Below are 23,632 nucleotides of genomic sequence, written 5' to 3'. Positions count from 1 at the left end.
AACATTTTGCTCTTTCTTTATAGTACAGTGTTAAATCCTGTGATGTTGAGAAGCAAAGAACAGGTTTGTAAAGGTAACTTGGATTGAGAAACACCCAGCATTGAGCTGGGAAGTAAAACTTCCCATAACTGTAGATATTTCCCAGCCTGTTGAGCAGAGCTGAAAGCAGAAATGAAGAAAAGCCCGCAAAGAATCCCTGCTCTGGAGCAATGCACTGAAGTGTATTTTTGTTTGTCAATCTGTGCTGAAGCACGAGCAGTTTTTGTCTGGCCTGGAGACGCTGGCTGTGTGTTTGGGTAAATCTCCAGAAGCAGTGGAGCTGCTGGCAATTGTCAGCTCTGATTTTCAAGAAGTGCCCTACCATCATAAATGTAGAAGCACAGGTCTCACTTGGCACTTTCAGTTCCCGGTTTCCTTCCTCTCTTGTGGAGCATTGCTCAGCCCCTCAGGCAGCTCTGGCCTCCTTTCTGCCTGCAGAGCACTTCCAGTTAAAGGTTGTGTAACTGAGCTGCTGCTCTGCCATCTCAAACTAAATTTAACCCCGCTTCACTTCCAAGATATTTATAAATGCTTTTCTGCTTCGTGTTATCCCAGTGCTTCTCTTCAGTGCAGGAGCCTTGGCTTTCCCTGCTCCACAGCTAGTGTGACTCACTGATAGGTAATTAGTAATTAGTAATTATGCAACTGTCTCTTCTGGAATATGGAGCAGTGACAGCTCCGAGCAGCTTTTATTCTTTCTATGGGAAGCAAGAAGAACTGTGGCTAATTGGTGAAAGCACAAGTTCCAACTCACCAATGCTCTGGAATGCTTGGAGCCATGGGCCCTAGGTAGGGTGAATGGGACTTTTTACTTCTTGATTCAGTTACAGGCATTAACCTCAAGTCTTGGGATTGTTACCATAAGCCTTTAATATCACTCTGATTGAACTGCTAGACCTGTGAGGATTGTCATTCTGTAGCCACTCTCACTTTTGGAAAATTCGTGGCCTGACGTGGAGAAGAAAGGCCCCTTTTACTTCTTCAAGAACATATGGTAAATAAGGAAACTTGCTATAGATCCTTAGAAGTTGAGAAACGAAAATCACCACTTAGTTACAATGTTCTGGGGTGTAGAGTGAGCATCAGATCTTAAATTGCCCTTGCCCCTTCTGGTAGGAGTTCCTGTTGTGTCCTTTGTGTAGGAACAGCAGTCCAATCCACCAGCAGCAGAAAGGAGCTCTGCTGTTCCTGTGTTCATCAGCAAACATCTGATTTGCCACCTCTGTGAAAATTATTCAGTACTTAGACACTGTTAACTTTTGTATGTCAGCCTTAATCCATATTCAAGATGGCATAATAGAATTGAATTATTTTTATCTTTATGAAACTCAGCTGCTCATCCTTTCCTTCATTCCTGATGAAATTATCCCAGAACTGGATGTCCAGGACACAAATAGTTGTGCTTGCTGTTTTAGGCACCTACTTGGGTGGAATTCAAGAATCTAAAGCCAGGAGACTTGACTTCCTCTAGTATACAGCTTTCTCAGTATGATTCAGAATCATAAGGCAAATGCTTAAAATAAGCAGAGACTTTGCAAAAGCAGTCACATTGTGGGGTGGGAGAGACCTGTGGAAACAAAAGGAAATGGTTAAATTAAGGGAGAAGGAGGCTGAATATGGCTAATATTTGTTCTCATGTATTCTCCAGCTGTGTGAAATCACCTTTACTTTGAGAGAGACTGGTTGGGGTTTTTTTGCCTCCATCTTTGAAATCTGTCTTACCTTTCCTGTTTCATAAAGGTTCTCCCAGATTAGGTCAGAAACCTGCATGAGGCACATAGGTTCAGAATCTTGTGCTTAGTAACTAAGGGAAGGATTCAAGGGAACTTCAGGCCAGATTTATGAGGGACTCACAATAATCACCTTTTTCCTCTGTTTCACTTTGCAACACCGACAATCCACTAGGCAGCTTCCCTGCTCAGGCCTTGGGTTCCATGTCCTATTGCTGAGGAAGCTTTTCAAAAAGGAAAACCTGAGCTCTGGATTTAAATATGCTTCAGTAAGTCCTGGTACTGATGTATTTTATGGAGTGAACCAACTCTTCAAAACTCTTGGCTCCTTTGTTTTCCTTGCCCACCCCAGGTGCTGCCATTGGTGCCTCTGCTCTTGCCACCCACTCAGCTGACTTGAGACAAAAAGATTGGATGCTCTTGGCTGTAAAAGCTTCACTAATGCCAGGCACTGTAGGGAAAATGCCACTTTGGAGTTTTATTATTTTAAAATTCTACTTCTTGGAAACAAATGAAAGGCTTCTAATTTGCCTGGGCTAACACACATGCATTTTTAAGGTTATTTAGCAAGCAGAGCATGTCTCACCACTTTTCAATCCAGGTGTGTGGTTTTAAGTCACAGCTAATCTCTCCTTGTCAGTGACACCCGTGGTTTTCCTCTGATAAATATTTGATTTGGAAAGAGATGCATGCAAGGTAACTCCCATAATTGAAAACCAAGTCTATCCATTTTTAATAGGAATGTGCTGCACTTAGCCCAGAAAGTCCCCTTTGGATAGAGCAGCTGCTGCTTTGCTGCTTCCTGCATTTCAGGAGTCCGAACAGCAGGAAATGAGACTTGAAATTCCATGGGACATACTGAAGATACTGCAGGGACTTCTGTTCTGTGAAGGCTTTTTTGTAGCAGTCCTCTGGTTAGAGAGACAGAGAGCAGTTCCATGTTTGCAAGGGTTAAGTGGTCTCCCTGTTTGATTTATCAGTGTCTGCCATGACTGCAGGGGAAGTACTGATAGGAGTGAATCTGCTGGTAGAAAATACTGGTTTTGTCTGAATTAATGAGCTGAAATATTTTTAATATGGCTTGGTAAAAAGAGAAATGCTCTGAAAACTCAGAGACACAGAATAAGGAAGCAATTGGTGATTTTCTCTTTAAAGGTTGTCCTAACACCTATCAAATAACTTTGCTTGTAAACTAAGTGCAAAAACATCTGCCAGTTCTTCTTGGCACTTCTTGTTTTACTTCGTTTCAAACTCATGCAGTCTTGCCACTTTAGCCATCCTGGTGAAAACTTGGGGGTTTTGCTTTCTGTCTTGTTTAAATGTTGTTATCCTGGGAGCCAGCAGTGATCAGTGTTGCTGTCATGAAAGCCGAATGAACAACTTGGAAAAAGAAGCTCCTCTCACTTGTGGGAGCTTTCCAGGTGCTTGGCATGCAGGTTTAGCAATGAACCCTTTTCTGGCAGGCTTCTTTTGGGGTTAAGCTGGGAGTGTGGTGGCATGGTAAGATAACTTGCATGAAGGAGCCATCTCCTCAGGCACTTCAGAGCCAGAAAAACTCTGGAGTGTTTTTCCACTTTCCAAGTGGAAAGCCAGTGACACCTGCACACTCCCAGTAACACCCTTCATAATCCTGAGGGGTTGTTGCCACCACACTGAAATGTTTTTTGCATTTGCTGTCATAAAGCTGTTGAAACCTGACAAGTGAAGATGATGACTTGCATCCCGAGGGATGATGAAAGCATGAAATCTTTGTGCAGGTCACCTTTCTCTTAATTCCTCTCCCCACCTATGCCACACGGGCTGGCTCCTGCGTTGAGATCACTTTGTTATTTTTAGAAGCCCGGGTGGGAGAGTTTAGGACAGGTAATTATTAGCAGGTGGTGCTGCCAAAAGGCACAGGTGTTGCACAGTAACTGCCTGGGGCTTTAGAGCAGAGCCAGGAGGAGTTCAGCTGTGCCTCAAGTGATGCTGAAGGAAGGGCTGCCACCACCTGAAACTGAGGGTTCCTGCTGCCCAGCGTGTCTCCTGTTCCATTCTGGCCTTTTGGGAGCTGGTGGCTGCTGCATCTTCTCAGAAAGTGCTGCTGGCTCCCTCCAGCAGCAGCAGCAGTTTCACAGGATCCCGTAGGAAGTCAGGCAGAGATGGAGACGGACACAGAATGCAGGTGGGAGATGCTGGAAGATGGGAGGAAAAATTTCAGCCTTTTTGCAGAAATTGCTGCTTGAGGCTTTGCCTAAAGCCTTCTGCCCTGGTGCCTTATGATAGCCAGAAACACTTGTGCTTAAAGGAATGGGACAGTGGTAAAAAAGTGTCTGATTTTATACAAATGCATTAAATGAAACTTGCAGAGCTTGTTGGGAGTATTTGCATCTGGCTGGAAGAAGAGTGGAAAAGGAAAGTTAAAAAGGAAGGTAGATGGAAAATCACTGCTCTTAAAATCTTTTTACTGCTGTCCTTTTCTTTAGGGTGGAAATTGTAACTGCCCTCGAGATTGTGGTTGGGAAGTAAACACTTTAATGAACTATTGCAAACACTGATCTTTGCTCCTGCAGGAATTGGTTTTAGTTAAATGTAAAATTGCTGTGGGGTGATGTCTCAGGCTGTTGAATTCTCTTCTGCCAAAATGAACAATCTGGGGGAAGATAAAAGGCACAAAGGCTGTGAGTGAAATTTGAGTGTATTGCAGGTTCTGAACAACAGACTCCTGGCCACTGTCTGGGATGTCTTTGGGCTAAAATAATTTGCATACACGTGATGTGGGTTGTTAGGCTCTGCTTGGATTTCAGTGCACTAACACTTGGAGCTGTTTATTAAGCTTTGAGCATTTATTAAGCTTACTAGAAAAGCGATATTCACTATTTTGAGGAAGTGACATGCAATTACCCTTGATATGCACTCAGACTCAGATTTTCTGACACTGCTGTGCTTTCACTTCTTTTTCCTTGGAGAAGAAGGACTGAAGAACAGTTGTTTGTTGGGAGCTGAGAAGCAGAGCCCAGGTCAGTCTCACCTGGTAATTAACTTCTTCAGCAGAGTTTTGCCTCAGGGGACTGTTTGTAAGTGCTGCCTGCTACCAGTGTTGTGCTTTAAAAGTACTTGAGAAAACAATCTATACAGGCAATAATTTTCACACTCATTGAAGTTTAACAGTTTGCAGACTACATGATACATTGTGATATTTAGCCTGTATTAAAATTAAATATTTTCTAACTCATTGTTAAATAGCAGATTAAAATGCTAGTGCCAACTTCCAAATAAAAACCATGCCCTCTAAATTACATAATTTTCTCTTTTTTGGGTGTAAGTTTTACAAGCATATATGAGTACACACACACCTATATATATATGTGTGTGTGTATATATATACATATACACGCATACACAAATGCATGAGTGTTTCCAATGTCCATCTTTGTAGCAAAAGCTTAAATTTTTAAATTTCATCTTTAAAGCACAAGCAGTGCAAGGTGAACAAGAGGATTTGCACTGCTCCAAGGAGCTGGAGCTCCATTTCACCCTTACCAGGAGGACTGAATGCACTTTGGAGCCTTACAGCCCTGGGCTGGTTTAGTTACTAACAGAGAGCACAAGTTGTCAATAAGTTCTGCTCCAGGGCAATTGAGTTGTGAATAGAAAGGATTAGCAAAGAGTGAAAAATTAAAAATTACGCCATAAGAGCCTTTTTTGTGGCTGCAGTAAGAGATGTGGGCTGTAGTTTCTTTCCTGTTGGGGTTGAAAGCTTGGAAAATTGGAAAATGATTTTGCTGAGAGAGGCAGTGTCAGAGCTTAAAAGCGCTTTTTGCACATGCTTGAGCAGGCAGCAAGAAATGGAGAGGTGAAAGTACAGGAGCAGCTTCAGTTGCATTGCACGACAGGCACTCTCCTCCTGCCAGTTAATGAAAACAGCCTGGGACCTTGTAACTGCACACATTGGAGGGGATAAAAACGCCTTTTAGTCTCCCTTTTCCCACAGCTCTGCTCTAGAGTTAATTTTTAAAGCCAGCTGGAATGCAGCGCTAAGCAGCGGTCGAGGGAATGTGCTGGTACCCTGTTCACAGGAATATTGCAGATGCTGTTGCTGTGGTGTGGTTTTTTATGGAGTGACAACTCATTGGCACGGGGAGGGTGAGCCAAAAGAGGAGGTGTCCCCACAGTGGGCAGAGCTTTGGGTGAGCAGTGATGGGCAGGGGGCTCTGCTGGTGGTGCCTGCTCCTGGAAACTGAATTATTACTATTGTTATTATTATTACTATTGTTATTATTATTATTATTACTATTGTTATTATTATTATTATTATTATTATTATTATTATTATTATTATTATTATTATTATTAGGAGCGTGAGGGAAGCAGTAAAGGGGATCTCCTGTGGGAACACATGTTGTGCCAAGGGGAATTTGAATGGCAAAACCATCTTCTGCCACTGACTCAAGGCCAGGCTGGATGGCCTTGAGTCAATTTTGAGCAAATTTGGTCAAATTTGAGCAAATTGGTGGAGTGGGATCATCCCTGAGCTCCCTCTCAATCCAAACCTTTCTTTCACCCTTGTGAGCTGCTACATTCCACATTTTGTTGGGTATGAGGAGCGTTCTGGTTCAAGGGAAGTTTCCTGAAAGGAAAAAAAGGTGTCTAAACAGGCAAACCACCCAGCTCAGCTGCCATTTGAGGTTTGGCCAATTAAAGCTACACAGCAGCAGATGATTTAATTTAGGCTTTAATTCCAAAAGCTGCACTTTTTGCTCATAAGCTCTCTGTAGGAGAGAACTTTGCACGAGTGAAGTCTGCAGAGCTTGCTGGAATGTCTGAGTGCCCACAGCAATCAAATTATGGCAAAATGGAGCTTCCTGTGGTCTCATTGCCCTGGCCAAGAAGTCAAGATCATTGAGCCTCAGCTGGACTTCTCAAACTCGTGTGTAACTCCTCTGTAGCACCTCAGCTGCAGTTGTACTTACTGAAGTTTTTGAGTGTCCAGATGGTCAAAAATATCTGTAAAATAGGCAACAGAAGAGTGGCATCTCAGGGGTTCTGAACTGATTTTTTTTTTTGTCTTTCTTTTTTTTAATGATTTCAGCCTTTCTGCTATTCTAACCTTTGCAGTGGCCACTCATGCACCACTAAGTGATGCAAAATCCTAGTTTTGTTTATTTAATTGTATCACTTTAATAACAGAATCTTGTACGGGGGATTTCAGAGCGAGGAACGAATGAGTATAACGAAAAAAAATAAAATTTCAAGTTTGAGAAGTTTTAAGCTAAAGTTAAATTAGCTTAAAATTAAAACTCAGATTCTTTATTGAGGTTTTCCCACTTTCATTAAGTCCAGACAGTTGCTCTGTGTGTGTCAATTTTATGTTTAACTCAGTCTGGGCAGGAGAGCCTTGCCTGGACACAGCACACAAGTGACAAAGGCTCAGAAAATCAGGCTGTGACCAGAATCTTCCTGAGCTCAGTGGTGAATCCCGGCCTGTGGGAGGGCTCTGGGGCCCTGCAGCCTGTGACTGACTCTGCTGTTTGAAAAGTGACTCACCCCGAGCACACCTAGGCAGTAACCACTCCTTCCCTGCCTCCTCTCTCCTGCTGTCACAATGGCAATATTGGAGATTAACCCCTCGCAGTTCTGAGCTCAGCATCCTTTTCCTGCAGGCTCAGAGGGGCCCTGAAGCTGCAGGAATGTTTGGCTTGGCTCTCCTGTTGCCAAAGACCCTGCTAAGCCCACAGAGAACATCTAGCATTGCAGGTAGAAATACTGGAGTGTGAAAATTTGAATTTTGTTTATGTATTTTTTTTCTTTTTTTTTTCTTTTTTTTTTTTTTTTTTGTGGTAGATTACTCTGGAGGTAAGGATGTGCCTCACTGAAGTTTGCTGTACTGTTTTTCTCTCCTACCCCCTTTCCACTCATCCACCTGCCCAGACACAAATGTACCAACTCAGGCTTTCTGTGCTGAGGCTTTTGTTTTGGTTTGGTTGTTTGGTTTTGTTTTTTTTGTTTTTTTTTGCATGAAAAGATACCAAAAACTACAGTTTACCCCTGACCCTTGCTCTAGAGAAAGCAGAGAGTTCCTAAACCATGAATTAGTGATGGAACCCCATACATATTACATTAGGGTAAGGAACAGGGCAGAAAGTGGTGTGTGCTAATTCAGTATAAACCAGCACAGAGTGACACAAAATTCTGCAGTATTTGTGAGCTGCAGCTCTGAGGGCTTGACATGGCACTTTCCTGCATAAAAAGGGTTGCATTGTGCACAAAGTTGTGAAAGAAACGCTGCTGTTCAGTGTGTTTCAGCTGTTTTTTTCTGCAGGGAGTTAGTATTTGCTGTCTACTTTGTTGTGTGGCTGGCCTTTTTGGGCTTTTTGATTTTTTTCAGAACTGGCCAGAGCTCTTGCACCATCAGCACAGGGCTGTTCACCACCCCCATGGCCACGAAGTCTTGAGCTTGCACAGAATTTGTAGTGGTGCAATTCTGCCTCCTGTTCACACCAAACTGAGAGCAAAGCTTGTCCAGTTTACCTGAACACTGTGCCTGCCTTGGTTGAGTTCACCTTGGTGTTTTTGGGGCAGGAATGAACGTGGTGGCCAAATCTCCCCGTGCCACTCTGGCAGGAATGAGTGTCCCCAAGAGAGAGGGCTGGCATTGGAGCTCACCTGCCTGCCTTAGGAGGAATCCATTGCAAAGAATCTGATGGTTTCAGCTGCTGCTGATGGTGTGAACGCCTCACATCTGCTGGTGAGAGGCCAAGGCCTTCCTGTCTCTGAGCATGGTGTGGTTTCTGTGGTGCCGTGATGTTCCTCAGAGGCCTGCAGCCCTTGGCTGGATTGCTCAAGAGACTCAGGCAGTGGCACAGTTCACTTTTCCACCCACTGCAGTTTCACCCTGGAACTCCTTTGGCTCCATCTTCTTTAAGCTTTTAAGTCTCTTCTGCGGTGGTTTTGTTGCAACGTGCAGCTGGGGCCTGGCCCTGCCCTGTCCCTGCAGGCCTGACAGGAGGAACCTGCACCCTTAAGCTCTCCCAGCTTTGCCAAATATTGCTGAGACAGCTGAAATTCATCCCTTCCAAGGCAGGCGTGTGCTGGGATGGCTGCACATCCACGACTCTGCTTCACAGCTTGCATGATCACATTTCTTACAAACAATACAAGGGTGTTTCAGGTTTTTTTTTGTAGCTCCACTATTCAGCATTTTTGCTATTGTTTTTTGCCTCTTCCCTTCCCAATTCTTTTTTCAGTCATGCTTGCATATTCAAAGTACTGAATATTTTTAAGGCAGAGTTCTCATTTCCTCCTCATTATTTACAGCTACACCGACGGTTGCAGAGACAGGGAATCCCCTTGGCTTCAAGACCAACATTTTCTACTTCCCCTTGCTCGTCCTGCTGTGGCATTTACTGTAGCACAAAGTCTGTTCTCTAAAGGAAAAAAAAACAGAGTTTCATTGCTGGCAATACCTCAGCCATAAGTCTCCTGTGGCAGAATCTGCTTGTGATCAGGAGTCTGGTGATGAAAGTGGAAAAATAGGAATATGGGTCCAGCTGGAGAATTCTAAGTCAGCTGAAACCCAGATGACTTTGTGTCAGTGCATCCACAAGGGTGAATCCTGCTCAGGTTTGCTGTGGGACAGAAAGGGTTTGAAATTCCTGCCCCTTGCGCCCTCACCTCATTGAGAATGGCCACAAAATGGGCAAAACCAGGCAAAAACAAAACCCCTGCAGCCAGATGTGTGCTGGCTGTGTATCACTGATGTGCCTCATGTGGCTCCTCATTATGGTCAGAGAATTTTGCAGGTGCCTCAGCTTTCCTTAAGCTTTCTCTGCAAGCACAAAAACCAGGCTGAAATGAATTTCTACAGAGCCCTGAAAGGAGGGTGAACGAAACCTTCTGACCAGGCTTTAAACATCTCACTGTGTTTGAATGGGTTTTGCCTTGCAGTGCCAAGGGAAACAATACATTTTTATCGAAAATATTTATTTTTATGGGAAACGATCAATTTTTATGTTGATTTTTACAGCTGGCTGTTACTGAAGCAGACCATGGGAAGTTAATCCACGCATCGGTGGCAGAGCTGGTGCTGTTCTGCCATCTGATGGCAGAGCTGGGACAGAACAGGGCTGCTGCCTTTCCCAGCGCTGGTTACTGAGGGTGTATCCCACCAGCAGGACAAATGTCAGCGCAGGAGATCCTGCTGCTGCCTGCATTTTAATTGGAAATGAGGAAATATCCCATCCTTGTTCATTTATCCTGTCTGGCCCGGCTTTCCCCATCTCTCTGGAATGGCTTGCTCCTTGTGCTCCCCACAGTCTCACATTGCTCTGGGAGCATCAGGAGCAGGAGACAAAGTTCTGATTTTAACTTTTTTGCAGTTCCCCCCTCCGTCTCTCTTGTTCTGTGTCTCCATCTCCATGTTTAAAACTGGGAACTGTGTACCTGGAAGTCTTTTACAATCCCAACACACTCCCTAGTTTTCAGCTTGAAAATACCCCAAATTTGAAGAGTTTTAAATCCACCTTTCCACAGTTTTGGCACAACATAAATAACTTTATGAGCATGATACTTCTTGACTTTGTTCTTTCCTCCTTTCTGGTTTGAGGGCTGTGAACCTGCTCTTGGTTGCATTTGATTGTGTGATTGAAAATGAGTGGTTTAGCCATGGAGACCCAGCCTGGAATAGAGCAAAACAGACTCCTGTAAAAGGGGAAGCTGCTCTCACTTGGCTGATCAGGAGCAAATACATGGATTACTCCTGGACTTCCTTCTCATGGACTTTAAAGCTTGTTTGACAGGTCATCCATCTCTTCCTACTCTTTGGGCTCAGCTCTATCTCCCAGCAAGGCAGGGAGATGTGAACCAGGCTGGGCAGGGATACCTGGAGCCACCTGCAGTTCTCTCCTTTCACCTCCTGGTCTTGATGTGATGTGAAATGCAGACACGACTGACAGTATAGCCAGGCTGATGTAAAACTCTTTTTTTTATTTTTTTAATTTTATTTTTTATTTTATTTTTTATTTTATTTTTTATTTTATTTTTTATTTTATTTTTTATTTTATTTTTTATTTTATTTTTTATTTTATTTTTTATTTTATTTTTATTTTATTTTTTATTTTTAGTCTATTTTTATTTTATATATTTTATTTTATTTTAGTATGTTTCTGAAAAAATCTGCAAGGATTCATCTCACTGCTGCCTGCCTGAGATGGCGTTTTCTGTATTTTGAGCACATTCTGTAATACTGTAAATCTTTACCCATGTTAAAAGTATTGAAATGTATCCACTGTGCTCTCCAAAAATCAGGTGATGCACTGGATTTTTTATTTTTGGTTTCTGTTTACCTTGAGCAGCTGCCACTGTGCTATTAAGACTTTTGCATTTCACAAAACATTCCCAAGGGAACTAAGCTGGGAGTTAAGTGACCAACCTGCTTCTGACTTCTGCTGATTTGTTTAATCCATATGCCAAATATTAGCAGAAATAAGGACATATCAATTAGTATTGATCTGTCCTTACAAAGCATTTTGAGATATTCAGGGCAAATACTTAAGCTAAGCACAATCTTGTTCCCTCTCTCTTCCTTCATTTGTCCTTTCCTAATTAACCAGTGTAAGGCTGGGCTCCACCCAAGGGAAGCTTTGGCTGATATCAATGCATTGTGCTCTCCATAGCCTGCAGTGTTTCTGCTTTTGTTGGCCTTGTTTGGTTTTGGTCTTGTTTGCTTGGAAAGGTAAAAATTCTGTCTGGGAGGAGACTTAGCTGCAAAAAGGAAAATTGCTCATCACAGGTGTAAGTAACTGAGCCTGTATCTGTAATTCTCATTTACTGGAAAATGGAAAAATGCAGCTGCAGTGAAAAGTGGGAAAAGGCCAGCAGCTGCTGTTTCTTTCAATTCCTGGTCACCAGAGACTTTTGGCTGGTACATCAACTATTGAGCATTGCAGGATGAAAAAATGCATTTTGTGTTAAAATTGTGCTCCTTTTTCATTGCCCAGGAGACTCAAACAGATCTTGATGCATATCCAAAATCCTGAATTAAAGAACAAATGTTCTGGGGGGGTTTCTGTGGGTTCTTCTTGCCGCAAGCGCTCCTTTGGGCATTCTTGCTGTTGTGCACTTTGTTCTGTGCCCTGATGGGCCAGCTGGAGAATTTAGGAGGGTGAGGTGAAAACATTATCAAGATCCAACCCTTCAGCTTTGCTGCTCCCTCTGCGTGCTTGCTGGAGCTGATTGGAGGCAATAAAACACCACTCAGGGCAAGAACCCTCATCCTTTTCAGTTTGGGGTGGCTGAGATGGGAACAGTGAGGGAGGAAGTTTTCAAAGCCTCCCCTCTGCATCCAGGGCAGCCTGAGCTGAGGGGCTCACTAACACTTGGGAGGATACAGAGCACACCAAGCTCTGCAGGGCTGACAGCAACTTTTCCTCTTCAAACCCCAGAGTTACTGGGTGACTTTCAACTCCTGCTGTGCTGCTGAAAGCCCACAAAGCTGCTCTGCCCTTTGGGGATCTTCAGCCCTGAGGAAAACTGGGATTTCGTCATGCCTGGAGTGTGAGAGGTGGTACCTCAACATTTCAGGATGCTTGGCTGAGACTCATTCACCAGGAGCAGGAGCTTGGAGCACAAGCTTGGAACAGAACTGAAAATTCTGGATCTGCTCTGAGGACAGGGCTGTGTCTAGAACAGCCCAGCTGAATTTCATGATGGATTTTGATGCTTTAAATTGTGAGTGACACGTGGAAAGGAACAGGCTGGGTTCTGTCTAGGGTATGTATTCATTCCTTTGCATCGTCACTGGCATTCAATTTTTGGCAAAAAGCTTTGGTCAAGAAACCAATCCTGCTACAAGAGCAAATCCAGCTCCATAAAACCAGCCCAGGTCTCCACAGAGCCTGGCCAGGGCTGAGTGTGGCATGAGGGCAATGAGCAGAATGCCCTCTTGGTAGCAGCCTAATTTTGGGGTGGTTTAAAGCCATCAGGGATCAGCAAGCACTGCCAGAACCCTCATCAGATGATTTGGATCACTTGGGAAGGATTTGCCTGGTGGTTTTTGGCTGTCAGTTTGCCTTTGGTAGAGAAACAGGCACCTGTCAGCACTGTTTTTATTAATAGATGGAATCGCATAGGTTCAAAATTATACTGGCTTTTGGCTTTTGTCTCTGACCTTTTTATAAATACTTATTTTCTAAATTTTCAGACAAACAATCTGCTCCCCATAAAAGGCTTGGTTGGGTGACTGAAAAATTGTGGATGTGATATTTTCTGGAAAATGAATTGATAGCACAGCGAGCAATGCAAACTTTTTGTTTGTAGGTCTTTTTTTGCAGTTTTCACCCAAACTTAGCTATAATCCTGAACTAGAAGACCAGGATTAACTAGGATTCACGTGGGAATATTGAGCTGAAATCTTGTAGTTTGTCTTTTGCAAGTCAGGTATATTTATCAGTGACCTCTGATGGTCCAAAAAAAGTACATGAATCCCAAACCCACGAATCCCAAGTGAAGCTGTAGCATGGTTTGGCTTCGATATGTGACTTTATTTGCACAGAGGGAGAGAGAAAAAACATGGTTGGGAATTGCAGAGGTATTTAATGTTGTGATTTTAAGAACTGAGAATCCTTAATTCCCTCAGCTTTTCAATTTATTGGTCTTTGAAGTAACATGAAGGTTCTGACTAAAAAAGGTGAATGCCAAGCTGTCCTCCCTCAATGTGAGGGTGGATGGTGGCTTTTAAAGCATAATAAAACTGAGGTGAGTGTTTTGCTGGTGCCATTCAGGATCTTTCATAAGCTTTTGGGGAAAAGGCAGGGAATAATGGGCTTACCTTGAGAATTAGATTTGATTTTTTTTGTTGTTGTTACAGCAAACTTGGAGTAATTGGAATTATAATAGATTAAAACTGCTGAAAAATAAGTTTGTTGGAAAATCAAAATTCCTGCTCAACTATCCAAACATAAATACATTAATTCCATGTTAAAACGAATCTGTTTTCAGTTAAGAACAATTGTATTCAGAAGATTAGTGCATGAATTATAAGATTTATCAAGTCTCATATTTCAAGACATTGTGTCTTGTTTAGAATATGACACCATGAATTTTATTGAGCTTAGAGGTTTTCCAGTTTTCCTGCAGTGACCTTGCAAACTGTTAGGATGTGACCCTCGAAAGCACAGCTCATTGTATTTAAAAAAACCAAAGCACAAAAACAAAAAAAAAAACCCAAACCCCAAAAAACCAATCCCATTTAAATCTTGTTTTTTTTCCTACTGATTTCTACAGCGCTGAGCACACTTTGGTTTTACGAGCATTTCATTCTCCCAGTGCACAGCAAAAGCAGGGACAGCCCAGGCTGACTAACATTGATTAATGTTTTATTAATCTGCCATTATTTTGGGGCCAGCAGGAACAGGCTCTGCCTGCTAAAACAGTTTGGGACAGTTAGTGATTCCATGGCTTTGTTTTTCTCGCTGCAAAGCTTTGGGACACAGAGCCAGCTCTGCACTGGGATTCTGAGCAAAGGAGATCAGTGGTGCTGTGGTGGATTTGACCCTTGCCTGTGGTCTGTTGGAAGCTGGGTTGGTGATTTTGCTGCTGGTTGTCTTCATCGTTTTGTGTCTCCCCTGTCTGCTTGGATTTTGGCAAGGGCCCTGCAAAGTCCTTTGCAGTTGTGTTTGTGGCTAAAATACAAAAAAAAGGGGAATTGTGGAGGAGGTTTTACAGTGACTGCTGTGAGCCAGAGAGAAGTTTGATAAGAGGATCCATGTTTACTCCAAAAGAATTTCCTACCAAGGTCGTTGACAAAGAAACCAAGAAAGAAAGGATAAATAGAGAAACCTGCAAGTGCCTATTCCAATGAGCACTGTGTTTGTTTCTTGTGACCAAACTGTAAACTTAGGAGTTTTGTGAGAAAGTATACAATTTGGATTGTTTCTCCATCTGCCCATTGTTTCTCCATCTTCTATTCCACATCAGTGGCTCGTGTATCATCACTCATAACCACAGGGATTGTTTATTCTTGTTTTTATGCCCTCCTGTTGTGGTGGGTGAGCTCAGAGCTCTGCTGTACATGGAACTGGTTTAGGGGTCTGGAGGGTTTGTTTTGTCCCTGTAAAATACAAATGAATCCCAGAAGAAATGCAGCTTTAAAAAAGTTTTTGATTAGTGCTGGAATCATGTTGGTCACACGGGTTTCAGAAGTGGCAGAAATGGAGATTACCTCAGGACTAGTAGGAAAACTGCACTCAATAATTTCTGCATCTGTGCCAGAAAAAAACCCAAACCAACTGCAATTCAAAGTTTCTACGACAGGGTTTATATTCAATTCTTATAAAACTGCATATTCAGAATAAAAGCAGGGGTTTGTTATCCTTTGACTGGCAGGGGAAAGAATGAAAAACTAGAATTGCATAAACACATAAATGATTGTTAAGCTGGTCACTGATAGTGGATTGGGGGGATAGTTATTGGGAAGCCTTTGGCCAAAAAATAAAACACTGAGCATGCTGCCAACAACATTATAAACTTGTGGTGTGTTTCTCAGGTCTGTAATATTGGCTAAGTATAAAGTTTGCAGGCAGTATAAAGTTTTGCCTCCTCAAAAAGCTGTAGAAATTGTTGGGGCAAATAGCACCTGATATTCACTCCATGTGAGCTCTATTTCCATGTGTAGATCTGCCTGGGTAAGTTGCAAGCAAAGCATGCCATGGTAATTTCATTTTGCCTCAAAAAAAAAAGTTGCAGAGAGGTTTCAGTATTTTACAGCAAAGACTTCAGTGACGATGTGTGGAAGAACCATGCTCTATTAAATTTGGTGTGTTGGGCTGGAAATGGAGGTGTGTGTTCTGTTTCCATCTGTCAGAGCTGGGGCAGTTCTCTCCTGTTCATTGGGCAGTTTTTTCTTTATCTCTCCCACAGCCAATCCTCCCTGCAGGAGATCTCTGCTGTCCATGGGCCATTCATTATTAATTATCTTTGGTTAATGGCCACTGAGTGTCCCTGCAGGGCTGATCCAATCCCAGCATCCCATGGGGAGATGCTCCGCCCAGGGGAGGAGCCAAGCATTCCTACCTGGATCCAATCTGAGCTTTGGGACACCCCAGCAGCCTTTGCCCCCTGCATTGCCAGAGGAGCAGCTTTCTGCTGCCCTGCATGGCCAGAGGGAGCCCAGGCCCATCTGCAGCAGCCCTGGAGCTGCAGAGGAAAACTCCCCCCTTGTGCAGGATCCCTGCTGCAGCAGAGCCACAGCTGGCACTGTAAACAAAGTAAACAAATTCACTCTAAACTGGGAGGTTTGGATGTGGGAATTCTTTCAAAAGTCCCCTATGGGGCAACGCACTTAATGACATGATTCCTTTTTAATTATTGTATGGGTTGTAGGACAGGTTCCTGAGAGCAATTTTGCAATGTACCCCACTGCAATAATGCTTAGGGCTTTCTAACTTAAGAACACTTGATAAATTAATTAATGTTGGAAAGAATTGGATTACAGGAAGGAAAAAAAGTGGGATAAAGATTAAGTGATTGTTCCTCACTCCTTTTTTACATGCTCAAGCACATCAGAGATGAACCCATGAGGAAATTAATCTCTCTCCCCTTCTTGACAATCCTGACTAAACACCCCAAAAATGTGTGTCTTTACAGCTCTTTTAAAACCCATTGTCCCCTCTGTTGCAGGTTCTCAGTAAGGCACAAAAGACACCCCAACAAGCTCTTTAAGGCTTCCTCAGCCATACAAGGGCTGGCTCCTGGGATTTTGCTGGTAGACCCCTTTTTGTCAAGGCAAGCCTGGGGGCCGGAGCCTTGCTGGTGTCATCTCCTGGGGATGGGATGTGCCTGCAGCTGGAGAGGGGGTGAGAAGAACAAACATTACAACAGAGGATCCCTGGGAATATTCCCAGACCTCAGCATGCTGCTGTGCTGGTAACGAAGTCCCTGCAGTAATGCTTGTGGCAAATCCTCTGTCTTGGAGCATTTTATTTAATTTTATCTTTTCTCAGGATACAGCACTTACATGATTTCCTGTCAAAGCACTGCAGCATTTCAGAGTCCCTTGGAGTGTTACTGACAGGTAGTTGTCAAAACCAAATTGAGAGCATTGTAAATGCACTTTACCTCTTACTTGGACCTTTTCTTTTTCTTTTTTTTTTTTTTTTTTTTAAAGAATGATCCTTTTATGCAGCTAGCCAGTTAGCATGTTTATTGGAATTTTTCTTTTTTTTTTTAAGTGGAAATTCACCAGTTGAAAGTATCACAGATTCATATGCACTTCTTTGAAGTCACTCGCCATTTTTCTCAACTAAAACATGTTGGATCACTCATCTGACAACAACATGGGGACAAGTCATGCTCAGAAGTGCTTTTGTTTGCTTTTCCCAAAAGGCCATGAATTCCCTCTGTAGTGAGGAGCAGTGTGTGACCATCAGGCACCACTGCCAAAGTCATGGAGCTGGAGATATAAATGGCAGGGGTGAGCTTTACTGAGAGTTATGAGAAACTGAATTGACATTTTCTTCTAGTTTGGGCTAATTTCCTTAAAGGGATTTGAAGACTGTGTCAACACTTAAACAGAGAGTTGAAAAACTGAGGGAAGGTTATTTAAGAGGTTTAGTCAACGGGAAGAGAAGAAAATGGGAGGAGAAAAATAAAATTTCCTATTAGAAGCCATCTTCAATTGATGATTCAAAGAAGGAACCCCCATAATGTCAGAGAAAAATGAAAAGGGTTTAGCTTCTGAAAAAGTGCTGCTCAGACTGAGTGGTGGCCTGTCAAAGCATGGTTCCTTCTGGTGGTGGCTACTCCAGAAATGCTTATTTCAATGTCAGCATTCCCTGAACTTGCAAATTTGTTTTGATTCTAAGCCCTAGTTTATTGTAGGCACTGTGTCCCCAGAAAGCACTGGGAGTTGACTCAGTGCCATTTCACATGGACAGAAGTAAATTGTGAACATGAAACTGCAGTAATTTATTCTTCTTTTTCCTCCCCCTTCCCTATCCCTCCTTCATTAGATCTGAAAGTGAAAAGCCCCTCAGGTGAGTACATTACTTTCCCCCAATATATTTTATTTGCGTTAAAGCATAAAAAGCCTTCCCCAAAATAGCTGGAATTTATAAAGGAGGAAACCTTTTCGAAAACACTTTTGCCAGCTTTTGTTGGTCTTCCCAGGATGCTGCAGGTGCAATAATCTAATAAGTACTTGCCTCCTTAAATTTGTTTGTGTTTACAGAGTTGTTGATAAATGCTGCTCTCACTGGGTTACCTTGCCAGGAGAAGGAAGGGCAAGAGGAGATGATTTTTGTGGTTTCTGCTGACACTTGACCAAAGAGGAAAGCTTCTGCTTCCTTTATTAAAGTAATTTTTAGCAGCACATTGAACTGTTGCAAAAGTCTCCTGCTGTAACATAACCAAGGGCATTATTTCACATGGGCTGCCATGAACACTTTTGTTATGCTCTGGGGTATCCATTTTTCCTCACTGAAAATTATTTCTGCTGAAATCTTCATGTAGCCAAGAGTTTCTTTAAGGTAAGAAATAAGCACTGCCATTTACAAAAAAATGAGAGTCCATTGGCAGGGCTTCATTCTTGCTCCCAGAGGATGGGGTTTAAAGCTGATTTACCAGAATTCCAAATAAAAGAAAAGAGAAAACACAGCATCAGTCTGCCTGCAGAAACAAAGTGCAACTCAGCAACCCTGTCTCACAATATCCTCCAGATGTTTGAGATTTTTGTGGAACAGCTGATTGCATATGTGTCAAACCTAATTCCTTCCATTACGATTTAACTCACAGCGTTTTGTAGTGCTCAGGATGGAAAACTCTGCAGTAGTGAAGGGGAATTACATTTTCCTGGAAGGCCTGAACAGTTCTATCAAAACCATCAGTAAGCAGAGCAAACAGTGTCTTCCCCCAGAGAATATTCCCCATGCAAGTGTAGGTTTTGATTGCATTTTTATGAATGGGAACTGATTTCTTCTTCCAGATTGTGTGTATGGACTCTATTTGTGCCAGAAGGGAATTACACATGGCTTTGTTTCTTCCCCTTTTTCTGTGACTATGATTCTTTATCAGTCTGCTCAAAGGATGACAGACTTGTGGGTGAGTTTTTGTCCCCTCGTTCTTTGAAACAATCATTCAGGCTGGAAAAGATTTTTGAGCTCTATAACCTGTCAGAGCACTCCTTATTCCAACAGCAAGGGCACCCAGTGAGGTGGTGGCTGATTGTTTCACTTGCTTGATCGATACATTGAGACACAGGATAAATAAAAGAAATAAAAGAAAAAGAGGTGGGAGGTGAAATGGTTGGAAAATGCCTGGTAGGGAACTGCATCACATTTCTGGTGTCAATGATTTTCAATTTTTAATAGCGTGAATCTATCTGGGCTAATGGATTAATAAGGAAAGTAGAAGGATGAATAGGAAATTTCCCTTTAATCCTAAAATTTGATAGCTAAGTATTAAAAATGGTACATGCAAGTTTTCTCAAGTAACTGAAGGCTTTGAACAGTGATTATTCTCTAATGTTATGTTTCAGGGAAATTCTGTGGAGGAGATCTTGCATTACCTCTTTTGATTGGCTCCAATAGCATAAGGCTGAAATTTGTTCCTAATGATGAGGATTATGGAACTAGATTTTCCATTACCTACAAAGCTCTTACACCAGATATTCTTCCTGGTAAGTTTAAACCAAGTAATGTGCAAGATCAAGCAACATGAGCATGAATGATGCTGTTGGATGCAGGAAAGAGAAATCACTATCCATCCCAGATAGGTTTGTCCTTTAGGTTAAGGTAAAATAGGATTTCCTGGGTTAAATTTCATCATGACAGATTCTTCTAGAAAACTTAATATTTATGTATCACCTGTGAGAGGTCTGAATGTCACAGAAACCAAACCTTGCAGGAATCACTCACAATCCTAAAGACCCTGCAGATCTTGGGATTTTTTCCATATGACTTTCAAAACAAGGTTCACTCTTTCAATTTTAAATTTAAAGCTTACATACCAGTCTTTTGAAGTAGAAGAGAGTGAAGATTTGACCTATGATGCCATGACTCTGTATGAAGATGTGGGAAAAGAAGAGGAAATTGGTTTGACTTTTGATTTTTTATTTTGGGGATGTTCTATTTATTTTATGACTTTCACTAGCCCTATTGACCAAGGTAAATTTGCTTGTAGAGTCTGAGGTAATATTACAGTACTAGTTTCAGTACCTTGAAAAATGCTTGCAGGTCTTGCTAATTCTTCTCAACTTAGATAGGCAAAGCCACATTGAAGTGAACAATTTTTGAGTGTTTAAATTCTGTGTGAAATGCAGTTCTGAATTGGTTCCAGTGAAGAAAATACATAGCACAGTAATTTGGGTCTATAGGAACGATCACACACAAAGCACCCAAGGCATCTTTTCAGAATCTGTTCATCACTCCAGAGCATCATTCATGTAATTTTTAATTTTTTTTCCCACTTGGCTCATAGTGAATGAGAGGAAATCCTATCCCAAAAAACTGTTCTCAGCACTTGCTTGAAGCTGGTGCTTAGATTAGGGAAAATCAGATAGCTGGGGTGTTTCGTTTGTAAGGAAGTTTGTGGGTGCTGCAACAGATTGTTGTGAAATGATGCCAGAGACTCCTTGTTCTGATGAGGAAACTTCTGAGCTGCCAGGAACAGGTCAGCCCTTCAGCCTCAGCCTGCCTATCTCTTCCTCATGGTTGCTTTTTACCTTCCTGTCTGGAATATACAGAAAATTGTGCACCCACTGTTGAAAGAGAGAAGGGTTAAAAAGCACCTGTTAATTATTTAGTGAGCCTTTGCTTCCCCATTTTCAGCTCCTCTGCTGTGATGCTGGTTGTCTTCCACCCTGATGAGACAGAGACCTTTGCAGGATTCATCTAACAGGGAACAGAAAACTAAATAAAAACTTGGGAAAATGCCTCCTCGGGGCAGCACAAAGGCCTCTTCAGTGCACTGGATATTCAGAATTATTTTGCTCCAGGAGATTCTCATCTAACAAATTATTTCAGTGAAAAAAAAAAAGGATTGTGAACCTCTTCAGGTATTAAACAAAGACCTAATGAATGGTGAAGACAAACAATGAATCTGGCTAAAAGCTGGGAGTTGTGTTTGTGGCACACTTTAAATAGCACTTTAATGCTGTAATAGCACACAACCCTACAAGAGAAATCTGCTTCTTCTACAAAAACAAATAAGGAAATAAAAGTTATTCTATAATACAAATATTACTCAAGACACACTGACAACCCTCATTTGCTAGATTCAAATATTTTGAATTCAACTAAAGACGAAGATTTTGAAAACATGAATGTTACTAAAGAAGAAATAAAGGTTATAACAGGTAAGACAACCTCAGTTATGCTTTCTTCATGGGAATAGAGAGTACCTTTTGGACTATAAATTCTCAAAATACCTAATGGTTGCAGTTGGTCCAGACTTTTTTAGTAAGATATTTTGAGGAAATAAAAATATGCACAGTGACATTTACATGCTTTGACTTTAGCAGAACCTAATTTTTCTTGTTTCCTTCAGATTGCTAAGTGATGTACAGCTATCCAATAACAATTCAGCTTGTATGTCAGTTTACACCTACTTCCCTCGGTGAAAACAATTGCAAAGACTACAGAGTAATTGAAAATAACAATCAGCATTTTAGAGCTGCCCTTTCCCCCTCTAGTAGTCTATAGAAAACTGGATGAGTCCCTGTTCATTGTAGGTTTGAGGCCAAAACTTCTGAAGGTAAATGCTAGCTTTCATCTTGGTGAAGCTCTGTTTTTGCTAGGATCATCTCCTCATGGTGGTCTAAACATTTGGATCCTATTAAATGAGAGAAATTGGAAGATTTAGTGAAAAAGGGAGCTTGAAAAGCTGTGGGGTTGCCCTTAACTGGAATGTTCTTTACTTCTCCCAGTGTTAACCTAACCTCTAAAGACTCCTTGGAACATCAGCGCTTTCTGTTTCAGGGGATGCTTGTGGAATGCCTTCAAATCAGCGCAGGTGCCTCTTCAGTGGGAAAACTGGAGGTGAAGAAGCTGTGCCCTCCTCGTGGCCTTTGCACACTTTACAATTTGCAGCCCAGCGTGCAAATTGCAGATGAGCACATCTGTGGGGGAGCAGTCCTTGCCCAAGGATGGGCTGTCACAGCCGCGCGCTTTTTCAAAATAGTTTTTAATGCAGATTCCCAAATTCCCCATGATGAAGCAATCCAGCAGCCTGAACGCTGATCCTAATCTGCATTTACACAACAGCTTTTGGGTGCCTGTCAGCACAGATCTGTGCCTTCACTGGGCTCCAAAGCTCAGAATCCCAGAGGATGTGAGTGAGAGGGGCACAAGTTGCCACTTGGCTCGCACTGGATAAATGTTTTTTGCAAGGCTCTCTTCCTACCCTTGCTGGATAGAGTTTTCTGCATGTTCCATGTCACAGATGCAAAATCTTGACTTGTTAATATCAGAAAGCTGGTGGTTTCTGGAGCTGCTTTTAAATGCGTTCCCTTCTTAAGGCATCTTGGAAATTTATAAAACCAAAGCTACTTAAAGCCTCACACTCCCAAGTCTCTCAGAAAATGTCAATGTCTTTGCTTTCCTAGAAAACGTCAATCAAGCAGAATTTTATACACCCAAACTTTAACTCTGACACTGCCCTGGCTGAGCTCTTGGAATTCACACAATTCTGTGTGAATTGGAATTCACCCCCATCCAGGGAGGAGGTGCTGGAGCCCTCGAGGATGTGTGTGGTCACAGGGTGGGGTGCACCTGAAGCAGGTATGCAGCCTTTGCTGCTTGGGCATGTTGTGGCTGTGTTTTAAATACCACATTCTCTGCTGGAACAGCAGTCCTTTTGTCTGTATGTTAGTTTTTGGAGAACAGGCATGTTAAAAAGTTTTCACTCTCTAGCTCAGTTTTATGAAGATCCTCTAGCAGAAATATGGGCTTTGGAGGGAAATACTCAGTTGCCAGGCTGTCCATTCAAGTTTTAGATTTGTTCAACAGAAATAAATGGCTACACATATCCCGATCTAGACAACAACAACAACAAAAAAAACTTTCCAGGAAAAACCAACAGGGTGAAAAAGGAGGGAGAAAGAAATCTGTAATGAAGAAAACCATAAGGGGAAAAAAGTGAAACCCACTTACACTAGAAATATTTTTCTGCTTGAACAATAGATGTTGGAGTGATATGGCATGTTAATCCTGCTTTCAGTTCATTAAAAAAAGTACTGAATTTCTTTATTTTTCAACCTGTAGCTCAAGGCAATTACTTCTCATATACTGCAGGGGAAATTTAGAGCTGGTCTTTAATACTGCATTATTTTAAACTACTTTGTAATATAAAGGTGTGTATTTATAAACACACACATATGAGGATGTGATTCTTATTTTCTTGTGTTTCTCTCAAGAAACATGAATTCCTTCTCTATCTGCTGTAGAACGTTAGATTTCATTTTACGTATGTTTCCCACTCTGGATACAATTTTCAAGGTACTTTGTCTAAAAGTTAATATTATTGATATTTTTTGCTTCCAGGATTTTTTGTTTTCTTTTGTAACTATGTCAGCAACCAAAGAACACATTTGTACAGGCTAATGGACAGCACAGCTGTATCTATTGCAAAACAGATATATGGGTGGGAGGAGAGAAATCAGGTAATTTAGATTGAGACCATTTGAAAAGGAGAGGGGTAAAGCTTTCTTCTGGAACCACTCATTCATGCCTCTACTGGATGATGGCTTTTAACTCAAGACAGAGAAAAGGGGAAAAAATGCAGCAGCTGGAAGTCCCCATCCTGGGGCCTGACATATTACATAAACCTTCCCAGGAAAGTGACCCTGGGCATGATCTGTGCAGGATTCTCTCTGCAGGAAGGCAAGGAGTTGC

The 23,632-nt window shown here is 42.1% G+C and overlaps 1 protein-coding gene across 2 annotated transcripts; it reads left to right on the top strand.

Annotated features, from left to right (window-relative positions):
- Nucleotides 1–3,726: 3,726 nt before the first annotated feature.
- Nucleotides 3,727–22,380, top strand: OVCH2 (ovochymase 2). 2 transcript variants are annotated; one of them, XM_064714510.1, is made up of 8 exons: nucleotides 3,727–3,933; nucleotides 16,748–16,818; nucleotides 17,756–17,779; nucleotides 18,537–18,627; nucleotides 18,727–18,842; nucleotides 19,279–19,419; nucleotides 20,570–21,096; nucleotides 22,345–22,380. In XM_064714510.1, the coding sequence occupies exons 1-7, from the start codon at nucleotides 3,911–3,913 to the stop codon at nucleotides 20,581–20,583; spliced, it is 480 nt and encodes a 159-aa protein (XP_064570580.1). In that variant the 5' UTR covers nucleotides 3,727–3,910; the 3' UTR covers nucleotides 20,584–21,096; nucleotides 22,345–22,380. The 2 variants fall into 2 exon arrangements, with proteins under 2 accessions (XP_064570580.1, XP_064570579.1); XM_064714509.1 differs by lacking the exons at nucleotides 20,570–21,096; nucleotides 22,345–22,380 and adding an exon at nucleotides 19,976–20,177.
- Nucleotides 22,381–23,632: the final 1,252 nt, after the last annotated feature.

Source organism: Zonotrichia leucophrys, chromosome 5, assembly GCF_028769735.1.
Source record: "Zonotrichia leucophrys gambelii isolate GWCS_2022_RI chromosome 5, RI_Zleu_2.0, whole genome shotgun sequence".
NCBI lineage: Eukaryota > Metazoa > Chordata > Aves > Passeriformes > Passerellidae > Zonotrichia > Zonotrichia leucophrys.
The sequence above is the reverse complement of the archived record's forward strand: the minus strand, read 5'-3'. Positions and strand labels throughout refer to the sequence as shown.